Genomic DNA, 16247 nt, shown 5'->3' on the forward strand with positions numbered 1-16247 from the left:
TTTATGGATTCACTGTCACAGATACATTGCACATCAGTAGGTGCGCATGTCGTCTGGGCAGTGACAGCATTCTGGAAGCATTTTGCCTAGTACTGTCAGTGATATACTCTCATAGAAGTGGAGGAGAAACCAGGACTTACTGCGCATGGCGGTAGCATGTTCAAGCCATCCTGTGCTAGAGCTGTGTGCACAATGCTACTCAATGTTGTGAGCCCTATGACGAGCACCTCATTCCACCGCATGCTGAGTAGTATAAAAGACCCAAGAAGGTGAGCCACGAATATGACGAGCTGTCGATCCTCGTTCAATGATCATTGATACATATAGTGTACGACGGTGGTGAAAAAGCAGAAGAAAGGCAGCCATGGCCAAATGCCATCCCGAATCTTGGGTATCATCAGCACGTTTCCGTACATCCTTACCAGCATCCTGGTATTCGATATCCCAGTTGATATTCAGGAGAATTTGTTTCTGCTTGACCTGCGTAGGATTCGAGGCGAACTCTACCGAGCAGGCTGCATGACCGACGTGCCGTCCCAGGCGGCTCGGCACCCGGGGACTACCGAAAGGGTTAATGGGATCAGAAACCTAGCTGAATTGAGTCCTCGCCGATGTACATATTGATGCGGAAGTTGTTTTGTGAAGATGTAGTAAGCCGCGTAGTGAGTAATCCGATCAATTCTTAGAATGCGTGGCTACGCCAGTGTACATAGGGCCGAATGCCTACTACACGGCGTTGCCCTCACGACCATAGTATTCCTGGTGCCCTGGGAAAAAAGATGGAGAGGCGTTCAAGGTTGTGCATCCATCATCGCGGTTTCAGATCCTATTGGCTCCCCGCGGAAGTCCAGATATCCACACAACGTCAAATTGATAGTCTAGACGTTGTTGTGAGCTAAGTAGCGGCTCTTGGGCTTGCGCGTCTGTAGACTATAGTCTCATGCCTCGCGATTATGCATCCCTGGCGTAATTGAGGCGGCATTGGAGGACGGTAGGTGTGTGGAGGGCTGGCTTCGCTTCGCTTCGTGGCAGCGTGAGGAGACTGTGAACAGACACACGAGTAAGCTGCGTCGATAGGCGACAGCAAAGTTGAAGAAGTCACAAGTCATGCAAAACTCTGGAGGCGGCAGGCGGGATAGGCGACTCGGGACGGCGGCTGAGCCTGCTATGAACAGGGTGTTGCGATTAGGGTGCTGCCGTGGACCCCCTTGCAGAAGCAAACCCCATTCGGCCATTCCGAGCGCGGCAGCATCCTTCCGACTTCCCGCCACATGGCAATGAGAAAAAGCGATGCTGGACAGTCTGGACACATCAAATCGAACAACGAATAGTTCGCGGATTTCCTAAGCGACTTTTGTTCAGCTGGCGAAGCTGAGAACACCACAAGTTTGCTTTTGCGACTCGTGCAAAGCGCACACCATGGCCAGAACGCGAGGGTCTGCGGTACGCCCCGGCACTTGCAGCGTGCCCACAGTAGAGAGACCCGCATTTCGGCATCGTCTCTCCTTTCAGTATACTGGGACGGCCTGTTCGAGTCGTAGCTCGCTATCGGAGGCCTGAAAGGGTTGGCTGCAGAGTGCTGCAGTTACCGATGAGCGACGATGGAAGATAATTCCGTCTGTCCCCTCCACCATCGTTCGCGTGGTGTTTCTGTCCTTCAACGTCGGGATATGCAACATGACGCTTCTACATGATGTTTTTCTGGGTGCACATCTTCGATCTGTCCTCTTGATCTACCTTTCTACATCTTTCGTCTCATACTATCTCGTCTGGACCATCTATACTCGAACCCTCCATCCACTAGCCAAGGTTCCAGGACCATTCTGGGCATCGGTATCACGAACATGGCTTATGTGGCACCATCACAAAGGCGACATTGAGATTATCGAGCGCGTTCTTCACCAGAAATATGGCCCCATCATTCGAATCGCACCCGATGAGGTAGTGACGACCGACACCACGGCCATTCCACACATCTACCCGGTTCAAAAGGCCCTACAAAAGACGGATTGGTACAATCCATGGCGACCATCAGGACTAAACAGCCAGCCGGACTTGTTCACGCAGACCAATGAGAAAGCGCACGCAGCGTATCGAAGGATTGTTGGAGGTGTCTATTCCCTTTCCAGCATACTGAAAAACGAACCGAATCTGGATGCGACCTTGGAACTCTTTCTTGGACGATTGGGTAGCTTCGCCGATAGCAACGAAGTATTTGACTTTGGTCTTTGGCTCGAGATGTAAGTTACAAATTAGCTTTCACCGATTTCACAGTCTAACTTGTGGTTAGGTACTCTTTTGACAGCGTCGGTGTCGCCTTCTTCGGTCAAGCCTTTGGTTTTCTCAAGGACAGCATCGATTACAACAACTACATCCACTCGGTCCATCTTGCAATGCCGTTTCTTACCCTTCTGACAGTCACCCCGTACTACATACGACCGTTTCTGCTTTTGGTCGCGGTGTGCATCCCGAGCTTACTGAAGGCTGTGCTGGCTGTGGAGGACATTAAGAAGACTGCGATTATAGAGACGAAGACCGCCACCGAGAGAACCCTTGAAGTAACGGGAAAGCGACCCGACTTACTTTCTCAGCTTCTGGCGATCGTGCAAGAAAAGGGAGAGAAAGTCAACTACTCGCACAGAGAGATCACATCGGACATGTGGGTTGCAATGTATGTGTACTGAAAGAACAGCTACCGTGGAGTATCATGCTGACTGTTATTAGCATGGCTGGAGCTGATAGCACGTCCATCGCAATGCGCTCCGTTTTCTACTTCTTGATGAAGAACCCCGAGAAACTGGAAAAGGCGCGCGCAGAAGTCGATGCGGCCTTTGAGAACGGTACCCTCTCATCACCAGTACAGTACAGTCAGGTATCTTCTCTTCCATACCTCCTAGCGACTGTAAAGGAAGCCCTGAGATTATTCTCTCCATTCTCGGTATCGATGCCTCGATATGCTCCAAGCGAAGGAATCACTCTGTGTGGGAAATACATCCCAGCAGGCTACACAGTTGGAATGAACCCTTCAATCGTTTCGCACGACAAAGACGTATTTGGAAAAGATGCGCTAGAATTCGTTCCCGAGCGATGGCTGCAGAGTGAAGATCGTACGCGGGCGATGGACAAGACAATCCTAGGTTGGGGTGCTGGGACACGCACATGCGTTGGCAGACCCGTGAGTTCTCCGTGATCACATACTAGAGAAGTACTGACAATAGACAGCTCGCTTTGACACAGATTTACAAGATAACTACCGAGGTACTGCATCGGTTCGACTTTGAGATGGCACATGACAAGCCGTGGAAGACACACAATGCTTCTTTCAACGTCCAGACTGGTGTTGAGTGCAGGTTCAAGCGAAGAGGGTCGACTACACCTTAGTCGCTCAGAGACAGTCAGTATTGCGGTTACGTATGCAAGACCGTCGCAGTCTAGAATATAGACGATATCGGAGACGCTTAGTCATCGCCGCAGCCGAAATGTACATTCAGAAGTTGTATGCAGTGTACTGAGCTTTACATGTTGTGCGCGGTTAGACCCTGAAAGACCGCTTTTAGCAGCTTTTAGTGTTGTGTTGCTCCAAAGAAATTCCAGGCCTCCCTATGGTTGCCAAAATCAACAAGAGGATTATGTTAGAGAAGACGCCGACAGTGACCTAGTTGAAGATGCAGTGTCTTCGTCGGTCGGCTTTTGCTTCCCCAAGAAGAGATCTCGGGGTGCAGGGTCCGGTGTTTTACCCAATCAAAAGTCATCATGACGTCAACCTCTGTTCATGGTCCCATGTGCATTCTCAAATCTTCGCCATTTGAGACGCCGATAACTGTTCCCAAACGGCGATTATCGTCGGCGACTTCGACAAATAACTGAGATTAAAAGCAAGGACAGAGTTCATATCTCCAAGGCCTTACCAGTAGCACCATCAATCAGCACTTAGAAACGACATCACCCAGAACCCAACACAACATGGACTCGCTTCCCGTGAACAACAAGACGGCTGGTGAGCCTGAGAGTGCATACAACAACACACTTGAAACTGGTGCTGGTATGACTCAGGTAAGCATAATTCAGCTCGTGTAGTGACTACGCTAACCAATTGTACAGAACTTCGCGCCAGTCAAGAGGATATGCGCGCACCTCAACGCCTTCCACGCATACGCTCACGATCCCAAGCGCGATGCAGTCGAAGCAAACCACTACTGCGCGCACCTGAACGATGAAGTACGCCAATGCATCCTCTACGACTCGCCCGAGAAAGGCGCGCGGATCATCGGCATTGGTAAGCATCCTGCGTCCTCAATCGCAAGACTGCATACTAATACAATCTCAGAGTACATGATCTCACCCAAACTCTACTCAACCCTCGACGCCGAAGAGCAAAAGCTCTGGCACTCCCACGTCTTCGAAGTAAAGTCCGGAATGCTAATCATGCCGCGTCCAACCGGCGTACCAGAAGCCGCATGGGAAGTAGCCGAGAACAAAGAGATGGAAGAAGTTGTGGAATTATACGGCAAGATCTACCATCTCTGGCAGACTGACCGTGGTGACAAGTTACCGCTTGGACCCCCGCAGCTGATGACGAGTTATACGGCAGCGGATCAGATGCCAGATTTTGAGAAGAGGTTGAAGGAGAGGGATCAGCGGTTTGATAGCGATTATCAGAGGAAGAAGGGGGTGAGGGAGTATATTGAGGTGCCGAAGATCCATGAGAATGCTGATGCGACGTGGGCGAAGGGGGGTGTTGGTCATTAGACGCCCCTTGTTGAGGGGGATGTGGTGTCACCGAGGCATTTGCGAGGCGTTAGTGATGCATGTTGAAAGGTGGAGGTGGGCAAGAACAACAGGATAGTACGGGTGGGCCAGAAATCTTTCGCTAAATCCAGATTAAGTTATGCTGAAGTCATAATAAAGTTACACCATACTAAGTACACAAGTAAGAACCAGAACCAAAATCTGCTACTGAAGAAAGCAACACAAGAAATACCCAAGCGCATCTTTCCCCCCTCCAGAGTACAGAGCCAGCTCCAACCCTGTCGCGTAAGAATGCTAAGACACACCATCGATCTAATATCCAGCTATTGAAACAATCCCAACATTTATGCCTAACTTCATCTGCTCGTTCTGCTTTCTAGGTCGGCCCTACTTCTTGTTCGGACCCATGATGTAACCGAAGCCCATTTTATCTGATTTAGGTGTGGATTCAATGTTATCTCCAGTGTTCCGTCGCCTTGTCGGTCGTGTATCATCATCCTCCGATGGTGGACTATGTCTTGGCCTTCCGGATGGGTTGGCGGTTGTAGCGCCCATCGGGGTTGCCTGATAAGTCGGTTCTCGAATCGGACGTGGGGTTATGTATAGAGTCTCAAGAGGCTGAGTAATAGCCGTGTACGGGTTAGCCGCGTACGGGTCCGAACTTGGGTCTGTCTGTCGTCGACGAGGAGGTTCCGGATATGCTTCGCGTGCGTCATATTCGGGTTGCTGTGTGTCATAGGAATATGAGCCTTGCAGTGAACCATAGCCAGCAGCTTGATGGGGGACATGTCCTTGACGGTGATGTGGATCATACTCTTCAGCGTAACCTAGCTCTTGTCTAGGTGGGGGTTGCTGGAAGGCACGTGGAGGTTGAGTTTCCTGTGCGAATTGTCCAGGTGGGGGGTACTGTGGCACAGGCGCACGCGGCTGTTGCCGTGAAGGCCGCCGGGAGCTACTTGCTTCAGTAGCCGGCCTTGCCCATGTTTGAGCTCCCGGAGGAGGTGTAAGGGGATTAAGAATCGACTCCATTCCCGATCGTGGTACTGGAGGCTGCTGGAAGCTACTTGCTTGAGTATACGACGTGTCCCATGTTTGTGATCTCGCCGGAGTTGTAGTGGGATGGGTAATCTGTGGCATTACTGCTAGTGGCACTGGAGGCCGCCGTGACCCATCTGCTTGAGCAGGTGGTATTTCCCATGTTCGTGCTTTTGTCGGAGCTTGAGAGGCATGAGGAATCGACGATATGGGTGGTAATTGTTGCTGCGGGGGCTGCTGGAAGCTATGAGTATGCGACGTGTCCCGTGTTTGTGGTATCGACGGAGCTGTAGGGTAAGCAGGGCCCAGCTGTGGACCTTGGGGCTGTGCATTGCCAGTAGCAACTCTACGTCGTGGTCTACCCGGTTTCAGCTTTGCTCCTGTTTCAATAGAGCCCTGGCTCAGGTTGTAGAATGGGTCCACGGCGGCTTTGTTGGGTCCATGGGCATAATCAGGAGGCCCAGTCTTAGACTTGTACACTGAGCTGGCCGTCTTGAACGCTGAATCAACCGAGATATTCTTTTGCTCACCCATATAGCGGGGTTCTGCTTTTGGTGGTCCAAACTTCCCAGAGGATGTCATATAGCTGGGTGGTGCTTTTGGTGCTCCAAACTTCCCAGAGGATGTCACCGCAAAATTCCCCTGAGGAATCAGTCTTTGCCCTTGCTCCGCTTCCTTGCGGTGTTGCTCATCAGCCTTTTTCTTCTCATCAGCCTTTTTCTTCTCATCAGCCTTTTTCTTCTCATCAGCCTTTTTCTTCTCATCAGCCTTTTTCTTCTCATCAGCCTTTTTCTTCTCATCATCCTTGTCTCCAGAACCCCTACCCCTACCCCTACCCCTACCTGGTACTCCACTCATAATGGCCGATGGTACAGAAAAGAGGCTTGGGCCCAACTGTGTTTGACGAGGGAAAGATACGGTCGTTGAGCGTAGTCGTGTCTCGTGGAGCTGGAATGTTGATCAAGTTTGTTGTCGATATAGTCGAATGATGCTGTAAATGGTAGTGTGTGTATGCGTTGTCTGTGAGGTCTAAGGAAGAGTAAGTGTAAGTGCTGGGGCGGCTACTTATAGCCACCAATGCATCGTGGGTTCTTCACAGGACGAAGCATTGCGTGCTTGCAGTATGTGATTGTGTATGCGTGATATTGATATCCAGTCGTTCAACTCCGAGCCTAGGTCCCATATCTGCAATGTCTACATTGTACATTGAAGAGCATACCGGAAGGTTGCGTGATCCTTATGCTACATTAGCTTCCGCACAGAGCCACAGGTGAGGGGTTATACCGAATCTCGTTCGCTCTTCACACATCAGGCCTTTGACAGGCGAATCAGTGACTGGATAGGTGAAGGCCTCAGTATGAGCATGCGGATCGCGCGCAAACACTGTCGTATCCGTAGCTCAGTCCGTTTCTGAAGGCGCCCGTAATGACGGCAATCGTCTTGGCCAGCATCTCATGTTGACTCTGTTGTGTTTTGCACGACCTCGATGCTCGCAGGATCTCTCTTCTCGCGCCCCATCAGCTTGCCCAACACATCCTTTTCCTTATCGCTGTCTTCCGCATCGCTCGCGCTGTCCTTGTCGCTGTCCGCGTTCGGGTCTTTTTCTTCGAGAACACCTAGTCCGAGGTCCTAGACACTGTCAGCAGCGCCCTACGATACCCTCAAGATTCAATACTCACCATCTCAATATACGGCTCGCCCTCGTCCTGTCCCTCTACAGTTTCCAGGCTCTTCAGCGTCCCGGCCTTCTTCTGCGCCTCCAATTCCTCGTTCGCAGCCTTCAACTGCGGCAGAAAGTCCTTGAGGAAGCCGCGAATGTCTGGTCCTAGATCCTCATCGCCTAGCCTCATGATAGGCTTCGTGCCTCTGTTGGCGCGGAGGTTTACGACGCCGTCTTGTGATTGTGGCTCCTCGAGCTCCATCTCTGTGTCCTCGCCATCGTCGTCTTCCTCCTCGCTTGAGCTCTCGTCGCTGCTGGGTTCTTCGCTCGATTCGGACAATTCGCTGTCGCTGTCTGAGGTACCAAAGTCGCTTGCATTCGTGGTAGAATCGTCTGCAGCGTTTGTCGACGCGAGGGCGGAGTCGGAGGATATCGAGGGCGGCGAAGATTCGGGCTCGTTGGAGAAGCGCACGCGCTTGCTGCGGTGCGCGACGGCTTCGTGGACGTATGGCGACATAATTACTTGGTGGTGTTCGATATGGGTAATCTTAGGAGAGACGGTTAAGGACGTCTACGCGTTTGGAAGTGGGTTACAAAAGTCTGGGGAAAAAGTTGGCCAAGATTCAAAGTTTCGCGCAGACGGGTGCAGATCTCGCGCCAGGGTAGCGAGCCGGAGAAGACCCTTGGCTACGTCACCGCCCTCCAGATGCCTCCAGCACATGGCGCCGACAGCCAATGCCAACCAGATATGCACACATGACATGTTCAAGTACATCTATAACAATGGGATATCCCGTCAGATGCTCCACAGTCCAAGGCGTGCGGCTGCAGATTGGCCTGAGGCAGAAGCGACTCGTTGGTGTCAGCAGGGGTCGTGAAACGGCGTCTTGAAACGTAGTTAGAGCGGGCGCCTGCATGGCTGACTTGTGCTGTCCGAGGGGTTAAGCCTCTTAAAGCTCCAGCTGGCCTCGTACATATCCGACCTCACCCCTTCTCGTCAATCTTTACAGTCTCGCTGCTGTGATCCTTCTCTCTACCTGTTCTCATAGCTTTTGTGACGGTGTCTGCAAGAGTCGGTGTGTCGCTGCCCCGCTTCCGACTTTCATCAGTGTTCACCACCTGGGCAACCGTGTGCAAGGCTCAATTGTCTTTGCGCGAGATTTCTGGATATCAGACATTAGGTATGTACTTATTCTCTCATGTCGCTACAATCTCTACAAATTCATCCATCTCCGTTCCCGTCGTCTCTTTCTTGCCACCAGATCGAAAGTCAACCTCAGACTTGCCCACATGCACCCATCCATGGATCTTATCAAGATCGATCTGCCCCGATCCAGCATCAGCATCAGATGATTGCATATTTCCCTATTGATCATCTGCTATCATCTTGCGCGTTCTGCTATTGTGCCAGCATGATCAGTTTTCATCGAGCCCAACGCCGAGCGCTGGTTGGTCCACTCGTCTTCACCTTGCGCGTTCACCTTCACCACCGTCATTCAAGCGAGTCCACAATAGATTTCTCTGCTATTGTTTGTCTTTGCAATGAGGAGGCTGGGAGAGCATAAAAACTTTCCAATCGCTCGTCCTTGACTGTCTCTCGTCCATCACACTCCTGTTCTTCACAAGCCTTCACAATCTACAAACCACCATCCGCCAGCTTTCTATATCTATTCAGAGACTCTCAGTCGTCATTTCTCCTCTCTACATCACTCTATCCTATACCACATTCACATCCATCACCATGACCATGAACGAGACCATTCGTATCATCGGCATGCTCAGGGCCTCTGCCGCTCAGAACGCTGACCAGGCCAAGCTCAAGGAGCGCGAAGCTTTCCTTGCCTCGGCCAACGAGACCCGCAAGAAGCTTAGGACTGCAGCAGCTGCCCGCAAGTCCACCTCCGTCTCTCTTCTTGAAGACCTCATCTACGCGACCAAGCACGGCGTACCCTACCCCAACGAGCCCCTGACGTACGAGGCCAAGGTCGCCGCTGATCGCATCCTCGTCACCCTCAACAAAGCCATTGCCCGTGAGACCATCCTCGTCGTCCCCAACGTCCAGCCCAAGGAGACCTCCGAGGACCTCGCCAACGACCTCGCTATCGAAAACAGCAAGCGCATCTTCACCGCGCGTTCCAACATCAAGGAACTCCAGCTCATCAGCAGCAACCTCGGCATCCCCATCACATCTCCCGCCATGGCTGGTCGCTTCCCGGTGCTCAGCACCTCTGACCTCCCGAAGGCATCGGCTGAAGAGCAGTCGGCCACGGCCTCGCCTGCGCGCGGCACCGCCATGCTCAACAACATCTTCAAGTCGGTGCGAGTACCCGAGTTCCGCTTCAAATGGATGTTCTGGGCAGAGAAGGGTCAGCAAGCCGCGCCCAAGGACAAGGCGGCTTCAGAAGAGTACCTCACCCGCCCCAAGCCGCTTGGAGACCAGATCGTCTCCGTCAAGGAGTTCTACCAGCACTTCAACAACATCCCGGTGGAGAACCTGAAGCTGCGAGACTCGATACACCTCTTCCACCTGGGTGTGAAGCCGGTCTGGGAAGACCCGCGGAATACGCGCGGCGGCGCATGGTACTTCAAGGTCAGCAAGGACGTGGCGGCGCAATTCTGGCACGAGATGTGTCTGCTTGCGGTTGGCGACGTTTTGCAGGGGGCCGTCGAGACGAAGCGTGCCTGTAAGTTGATTTCTTTCCAACAATTCACACGTATTCAAGACTAATCTTCAACAGCCTTCAACGACGACATCTGCGGGATCTCGTACAGCGTTCGCTGGAACGCTGTACAGATCGCCGTCTGGAACCGGGACGCGGAGAACGAGGATGGCCGTCAGAAACTTCTGGCGGTCATCCTAGACAAGCTGTCAGAGGAGCTCCGGCCGAAGAAGGAGGACAGCTACTGGTACAAGGCGCACAAGGAGCACAAGGGCTTTATTGAGCAGTAGTGAGCCGACCTTGTACCGGTGGCTGTCGCTCAGATGAGAATGAGCTGGTGGAGGGGGTCATGGATGAGGCGGGGAGTACGTAGACGGGCTTTAAGCCACACATATGCATATCAGCATCGGCGTTGATGAATACATCCTTTTCGACACGCATATGAGTCTTTTTGTTTACCAACCGAATGCCTCCTGCCTGATCTGACAGCCCCTCTTCCGTGACTTTCCTCATGCACGGAAGCGTACCAGGGTCGGGTAAGACAACAATGCAACAGCCTGGACTATCTAATGAAGACGCCTCAACCCGCCAGCATGTGCTCGTTGTGCATCCGTGGTGGTAGTGTTTGCGCCAATCACGGGCATCGTTCGCCGCAGACGCTCGGACCATATTTCCAGTAGAAGCATCATCCACTTCTCACGATTCTCCGCATCTTGCCTGCCGCCGCCTCACCACACCAAATCCGCACAACCCGCCAACCATGGCTGCGATACCCACCTCCCTCTTCCGCTGGGTCGTTCCTGCCGCCATCGGCGCCAGTGTCGTGCAGAGCTCGCTCTACGACGTCAAGGGCGGAACCCGCGCCGTCATCTTCGATCGTCTGTCGGGAGTCAAGGAACAAGTCGTCAACGAGGGCACCCACTTTCTGGTACCATGGCTGCAGCGGGCGATTGTCTTCGATGTAAGGACGAGGCCGCGGAACATCAGCACTACGACGGGCAGCAAGGACTTGCAGATGGTCACACTCACACTGAGGGTGCTGCATCGCCCAGAGGTTAAGCAGCTGCCTAAGATCTACCAGGTATGTCTATGCCCCTCCGCACTCGTGCAGCAGGCAGCTCGAGGAATTGCATCTAACGCGCTAGTAGAACCTCGGTCTCGACTACGACGAGCGTGTCCTCCCCTCCATCGGTAACGAAGTCCTAAAAGCCATCGTCGCCCAGTTCGATGCCGCCGAGCTCATCACCCAGCGAGAGGCCGTCTCGAACCGCATTCGCACCGACCTGCTCAAGCGTGCCAACGAGTTCAACATTGCCCTCGAAGACGTCTCCATCACCCACATGACTTTCGGTAAAGAGTTCACCAAGGCCGTCGAAGAGAAGCAGATCGCACAACAAGAGGCCGAGCGCGCGCGCTTCATTGTCGAGAAGGCCGAGCAGGAGAGGCAGGCCAACGTCATCAGGGCAGAGGGTGAAGCCGAGGCTGCCGACACAATTTCAAAGGCAGTGGCCAAGAGTGGTGACGGCTTGGTGCTGATCAGGCGCATTGAGACACAGAAGGATATTGCGCAGATGTTGGCGAGGAACCCCAACATCAGCTATCTACCCGGCGGTAACTCTGGCGGCAATGGCGGTGGTTCAAGTGGAGGCAGCTTCTTGCTGGGCCTAAGGTCATGAGCGTTTGAGGATGTGCAAGGTTGAGCGGAAGAGGAAAAGAAGATAACAAAGAGCTGGACGAAAGGCAAAAATGCATAGCCAGCGGGGTTGCTGTACAATATATTGACATGAGCATGATAACGCTTCTCTACAATCGAAAGCCGGAGTCTCTTCTCACCTCTCGTTGTGTCTCACGTACCAGGCGTAGTGTCAGCTGGGAGGTTGTCTACGAATAATCCCCACTATTTGCCTTGCTGACACTGTCCTAACAACAAACAGCACCTATGCATCGAGCCGATCGATGCTCATTATTCAGTATGCTCCGAGAGACAGTAGCTTGCACAACGATCGCAGAGAGAGTAACGGACCTGTGTATGATCACGCGAAATATTGTCGCGAGAACTGAAATACCTCCTACACCTCGGCTCGTGTTTGACAAACCTTACCGCCTGAGGCCTCTCAGGTTTCGGTACACATCTCTCCGCCCAAAGATTCAAAACTTGTTCATGCATTGCCCGAGAGGAAACGGGCTTTCGGAAGCCGCGAGGCCGCACGTGATAGTTCGCATGCATGGTCTGCATTTGGCATCCGGATCTACACTCGGTGCGAACATGTTGCGATTCGGCAATGGGGTGTGGGGGTGTTTCGTGTGACGCCGGGTTATAGGCCTGGGATGCTGCTGTCCGGGAGGCCGAGTACGTTGAGTCGGATAAGAGAGTTGGCGAGTTGAAGTTGGGGGGAGAGGGTCGCTCATTCCACGTGAGAGATAGATGGTATCGGAAGCATCCAACCACCGCAACTTCAATGCCTACATGTTTTCTTTTTTCCCACATCACGTCCATAATCACCAAAAGCTTCGTCGTTATCGTTCGAGTCCTCTTTACCGAAGATCAGCCGCAACCATCCCCAGCTATGAGACGTCATGCAGGATCTATGTTCCACCTTGTTTCGGAAGGCCGCAACACCATCACGGCGGGGGGACCTCGTTACATCCTAGCCGCAGATCCCGAGGGATTCACAGACGTCAAGCGGTCAGCGATACTTTCCGATGGTCGCTGAACGTTCCGCATGAAGACGACACCGGTGCTGGGGGAATACAGGCTGTCTCTCAAGGCAACGACAAAACGATGGCGGTCAAACGACTGCAACACGGCACATTTGCGGGGGCCTGCCCGTAAAGTGTTCGTGTAAGGTAGGAGAACCGCTGCGCCACGCTATTCACTCAATGCGTGACCTTGTCTTTTGCCAGGCTGTCCAAACGATAGGGTGGGAGAAGTGGTGTCGAGTCTGGCGTTGATGCCCCAGGTTATCAAGCGGCATTCTGTTGTGGCTGAGCACTTCAACAAGCCGGGAGCCAGCCAATCATGCCGCGTGTGGCCGTACAGCGTGGCTTGACAGTTTCCTCTCATCGAGGCAGGCTCACCGGCAGGCACTCTGCAATGTGCTCCGCCCTTGGATGATTCCAAGTATATACATGCTAGCTGCGAACGCGAGAGGCGAAGGTTGAGTACACGTCGTCTCTTCTTACGTCTTCGGACCGCCCGTCTCGCTTAGCAATGGCGATCCAGCAGCGCAACAAGCAAACGAGCATTATCCTCACCTTTAGAATCCTCCAATTTGTCAAACAGCTTCGTCGTCGTGTCAAGCCGCGTGTGCAGCATGGCTCAATCGATGCGAGCCCTCTTGGCATCAGCCTCGCGCCGAGCCTCCGAAGTGTCGCCCAGAATCTATCACGGATCAGCGTCCAGGATGCGAGGCAGTCGCGTCGCGTCGCCAATCGCATCTGCAAGAGTCAGAAGGGTGCGACGTTCACTCGATCGTCGCGCAACCTGCAGACGCCGGCTTCGGCTGCTCCCGCAAGTCGAAACCTAGGGAATGAGGTGCAACAGTACGTTCACGGAAGCTTTTGTTTAGTTTCAACTACTGAACCTGCGGGCCTAGTATGCTTCGCTACGTCGACGGCAAACTCCATGTAGCGGGAAACGCGTTCTCGTCTATCGCGGACAGCGACAGGCTCTTTCTCAAACACGACAACGCGTCGATCTTGGAGGCTCGTTCCATGAACGAAACTATCCAGCTCCTCGTGGCAGTACACGAAGCGATCAACGTGCTTGCGGGGTGTCGCCGGCAGTATGGTGACGACTGGCTCTTGGCCCAAGGGCTTGACCTCGGACTGATCCTTGACGAGAACTTCATTGCCAACTATGAACATCTACTGCTGCGGCTACAGACAGACCTAATCGAGTCCTTGGCACGCAAGGCTCTGGAGGAGTTGCTCTGCGGCGATCACGACAAGAGGCAGCGCAAACTCCTGGCCTGGTTTACAGAGTTCGCTGAGAAGCCACAAGCGCTCAGCACCTTCCCATGGACTATCAAACCGTCGCTAGCCGTTCTGTGGGGAGTTTGCTGGATGTTTTACGAGGGAACTGGCAAAGACCGCGTGCCGTACAACAACGTGCTACACAACCTCAATCTTTCGTGGGATACCGATGCATCGTCAGACTGTATGTGTTACATTTCTTTCCGCCCGATGAGGCTTCTGCTCAGGTGGATGACTGGTTGCGATTGGTCGAGCGTGAAAACACGAAGAAGGTTTGTGGTTATCCCGATTGGTGCTAATGCATTGCAGACCTCAGCTTTGGCCAAGAGCTGATTGGCGAGCAGCCGCAGCATGCGACGCCTGCGACAAACGTCCATGTGGACCATGCTCCATTCCAGGCACGAAACACGGAAACCTGGGAGCCCGATCTGAGTTTGAATGGTCTTGCGGACAGGCTGCCAGTTCCAGTCCTGCGGGTTAGTCAGGCTGGAGAAGGTGCGGACCCAGAGCCGCGACCAAGTAAGTGCCTAGTGTCCCGTGTCCGTTTGAGTTGAGTCACGACTTCTCTGCCTACCCTGGGTTTCAGGCTGGACTTGTTCGCAGCTGCGACTAACAAATCCAAATCCAGATACTTATTATGGCGTATCCGCACCAAACTTCCAGGCAGTTCCGCCCGTTAATTTTTATTCGCCTCAAGATCAAGGCATTGCTGCGCCACCTCTAACGGCCTTTCCGCATCTGGGCTCCGACCACGAAATTCCTTGGCACTCATATACGTTGCCACCTCAAGACAGTCCGCGTCATCTGATCACTTCTACTCAAGATCCGAGAGTTAGAGTCACCGGAGCGGCGGGAAGCGATCTCTTTGCTCAGCCACAAACTGCCTTCGCGTCTCCCGGTATATATCAACCAAGCCGCCAGCCTCAGGCCCAGCAACACAGTTACAACCCTCAGTATTTCAACCTTGGATATCCAGACATCATGACTGAGCTTTCGCCAAACCCTACTTCCATGCAAGTGCCGCACGAGCACAAGCGGAACATTTCCATCAGCTCGCTCACCGATATGCCTACCCCGGTCAGCATGAGCGCTCGATCACCTATGACCTCTCCAACTGCTGGCGAACGACAAATCATCGTTACAAGCCCGCCCCGAAGCCACAGCAGGGGACTTTCTGTAGACTCCTCGCAAGACGGCGATGACGACGGATCACTACGGAAGAACCACAGCTATAAACGCGCCGAAGAACCACCGCGCAACGAAGACGGCAAGATGGTGTGCAAGTATCAAGAGTGCCGCGGTACATCTTTTGACCGAAAGTGCGAATGGAGGTGAGTGATAGTATTCCCAGACTCACACGAACAGACACTGACGTTTACAGCAAACACATGGATAAGCATGACAGGCCTTACAAGTGCAACGTCAAGGGCTGCGAAAAGCTCCAAGGCTTCACTTACAGCGGTGGCCTTCTTCGCCACGAACGCGAAGTTCACAAGATGCATGGCGGTACCAAGAAGTCCCTTTTCTGCCCCTTCCACGACTGCAAGCGCAGCTCAGGCGCCGGCTTCACGCGGAAGGAGAACCTCGCTGAGCATGTCCGTCGTGTTCACCGCAGAACATCAATGTCGGCAGATATGCATGGCTTGATCATCCGCCGCGACATGGTCAGGCGTGAGATGGAGGGGGGTTCTCCCATTCCTGAGTCACGCACCTCGGAGTCACCGTACAACCGCACCATGGACTACCGCGAGGAAGATGAGATGAGTCTGAAGCGCAAGCGACTTGGCTCTGACTCTGGCCTCTCAGACCGTGGCAACGATGAGATGCGCTCTGAGATCAAGCGTCTCCGTCAGGAGAATGAAGAGAAGGACTCGAGGTTACGGCAGCTCGAGCAGGCAGTCATGGCTCTTCAACAGAGTCATAGGTGATGATGATGACTTTGCGTCGCTGTCACTCGATGCATTTCCCGGCGTTCTTCCGCTTAGCCTCATTCTCTGTTCCATAACTTCACTGTCGCTCACTGTACATATCACTTGAGCGTTTTTGCTTTCCTTGTAACACCCCTAAACTGTAATATCTCTTAACTATTTACGCACTCTACGCATGGCTGGCACATGTTCACCCACGATAGCTATGATACCAAAGACTGCGATGGAATGGGTTGGATA

The 16247-nt window shown here is 53.1% G+C and overlaps 7 protein-coding genes across 7 annotated transcripts; 5 read left to right on the forward strand and 2 right to left on the reverse strand.

Moving 5' to 3' along the window:
* Positions 1-1851: 1851 nt before the first annotated feature.
* On the forward strand, positions 1852-3381 carry J4E85_003360 (uncharacterized protein; the record flags this gene model as incomplete). The annotated part of the gene is made up of 4 exons (XM_051467628.1): positions 1852-2240; positions 2291-2671; positions 2725-3175; positions 3223-3381. 4 exons carry the CDS (start codon positions 1852-1854, stop codon positions 3379-3381), a joined length of 1380 nt encoding a protein of 459 aa, XP_051328787.1.
* A 582-nt stretch (positions 3382-3963) lies between these two features.
* Positions 3964-4749, forward strand: J4E85_003361 (uncharacterized protein; the record flags this gene model as incomplete). The annotated part of the gene is made up of 3 exons (XM_051467629.1): positions 3964-4053; positions 4102-4276; positions 4328-4749. 3 exons carry the CDS (start codon positions 3964-3966, stop codon positions 4747-4749), a joined length of 687 nt encoding a protein of 228 aa, XP_051328788.1.
* Positions 4750-5260: 511 nt separating this feature from the next.
* On the reverse strand, positions 5261-6642 carry J4E85_003362 (uncharacterized protein; the record flags this gene model as incomplete). Its single annotated transcript, XM_051467630.1, has 4 exons — positions 5261-5313; positions 5402-5576; positions 5828-5877; positions 6147-6642. The coding sequence occupies 4 exons, from the start codon at positions 6640-6642 to the stop codon at positions 5261-5263; spliced, it is 774 nt and encodes a 257-aa protein (XP_051328789.1).
* Positions 6643-7236: 594 nt separating this feature from the next.
* J4E85_003363 (uncharacterized protein) lies at positions 7237-7961 on the reverse strand (the record flags this gene model as incomplete). The annotated part of the gene is made up of 2 exons (XM_051467631.1): positions 7237-7413; positions 7464-7961. The coding sequence occupies 2 exons, from the start codon at positions 7959-7961 to the stop codon at positions 7237-7239; spliced, it is 675 nt and encodes a 224-aa protein (XP_051328790.1).
* Positions 7962-9185: 1224 nt separating this feature from the next.
* Positions 9186-10394, forward strand: J4E85_003364 (uncharacterized protein; the record flags this gene model as incomplete). The annotated part of the gene is made up of 2 exons (XM_051467632.1): positions 9186-10128; positions 10183-10394. 2 exons carry the CDS (start codon positions 9186-9188, stop codon positions 10392-10394), a joined length of 1155 nt encoding a protein of 384 aa, XP_051328791.1.
* A 470-nt stretch (positions 10395-10864) lies between these two features.
* Positions 10865-11780, forward strand: PHB1 (Prohibitin-1, subunit of the prohibitin complex (Phb1p-Phb2p); the record flags this gene model as incomplete). The annotated part of the gene is made up of 2 exons (XM_051467633.1): positions 10865-11185; positions 11253-11780. 2 exons carry the CDS (start codon positions 10865-10867, stop codon positions 11778-11780), a joined length of 849 nt encoding a protein of 282 aa, XP_051328792.1.
* Positions 11781-13315: 1535 nt separating this feature from the next.
* Positions 13316-16007, forward strand: J4E85_003366 (uncharacterized protein; the record flags this gene model as incomplete). The annotated part of the gene is made up of 5 exons (XM_051467634.1): positions 13316-13647; positions 13701-14263; positions 14389-14598; positions 15056-15410; positions 15485-16007. 5 exons carry the CDS (start codon positions 13316-13318, stop codon positions 16005-16007), a joined length of 1983 nt encoding a protein of 660 aa, XP_051328793.1.
* Between the last annotated feature and the right edge of the window lie 240 nt (positions 16008-16247).

This window comes from Alternaria conjuncta, assembly GCF_024043145.1.
Source record: "Alternaria conjuncta strain BMP 0040 chromosome Unknown scaffold_4, whole genome shotgun sequence".
NCBI lineage: Eukaryota > Fungi > Ascomycota > Dothideomycetes > Pleosporales > Pleosporaceae > Alternaria > Alternaria conjuncta.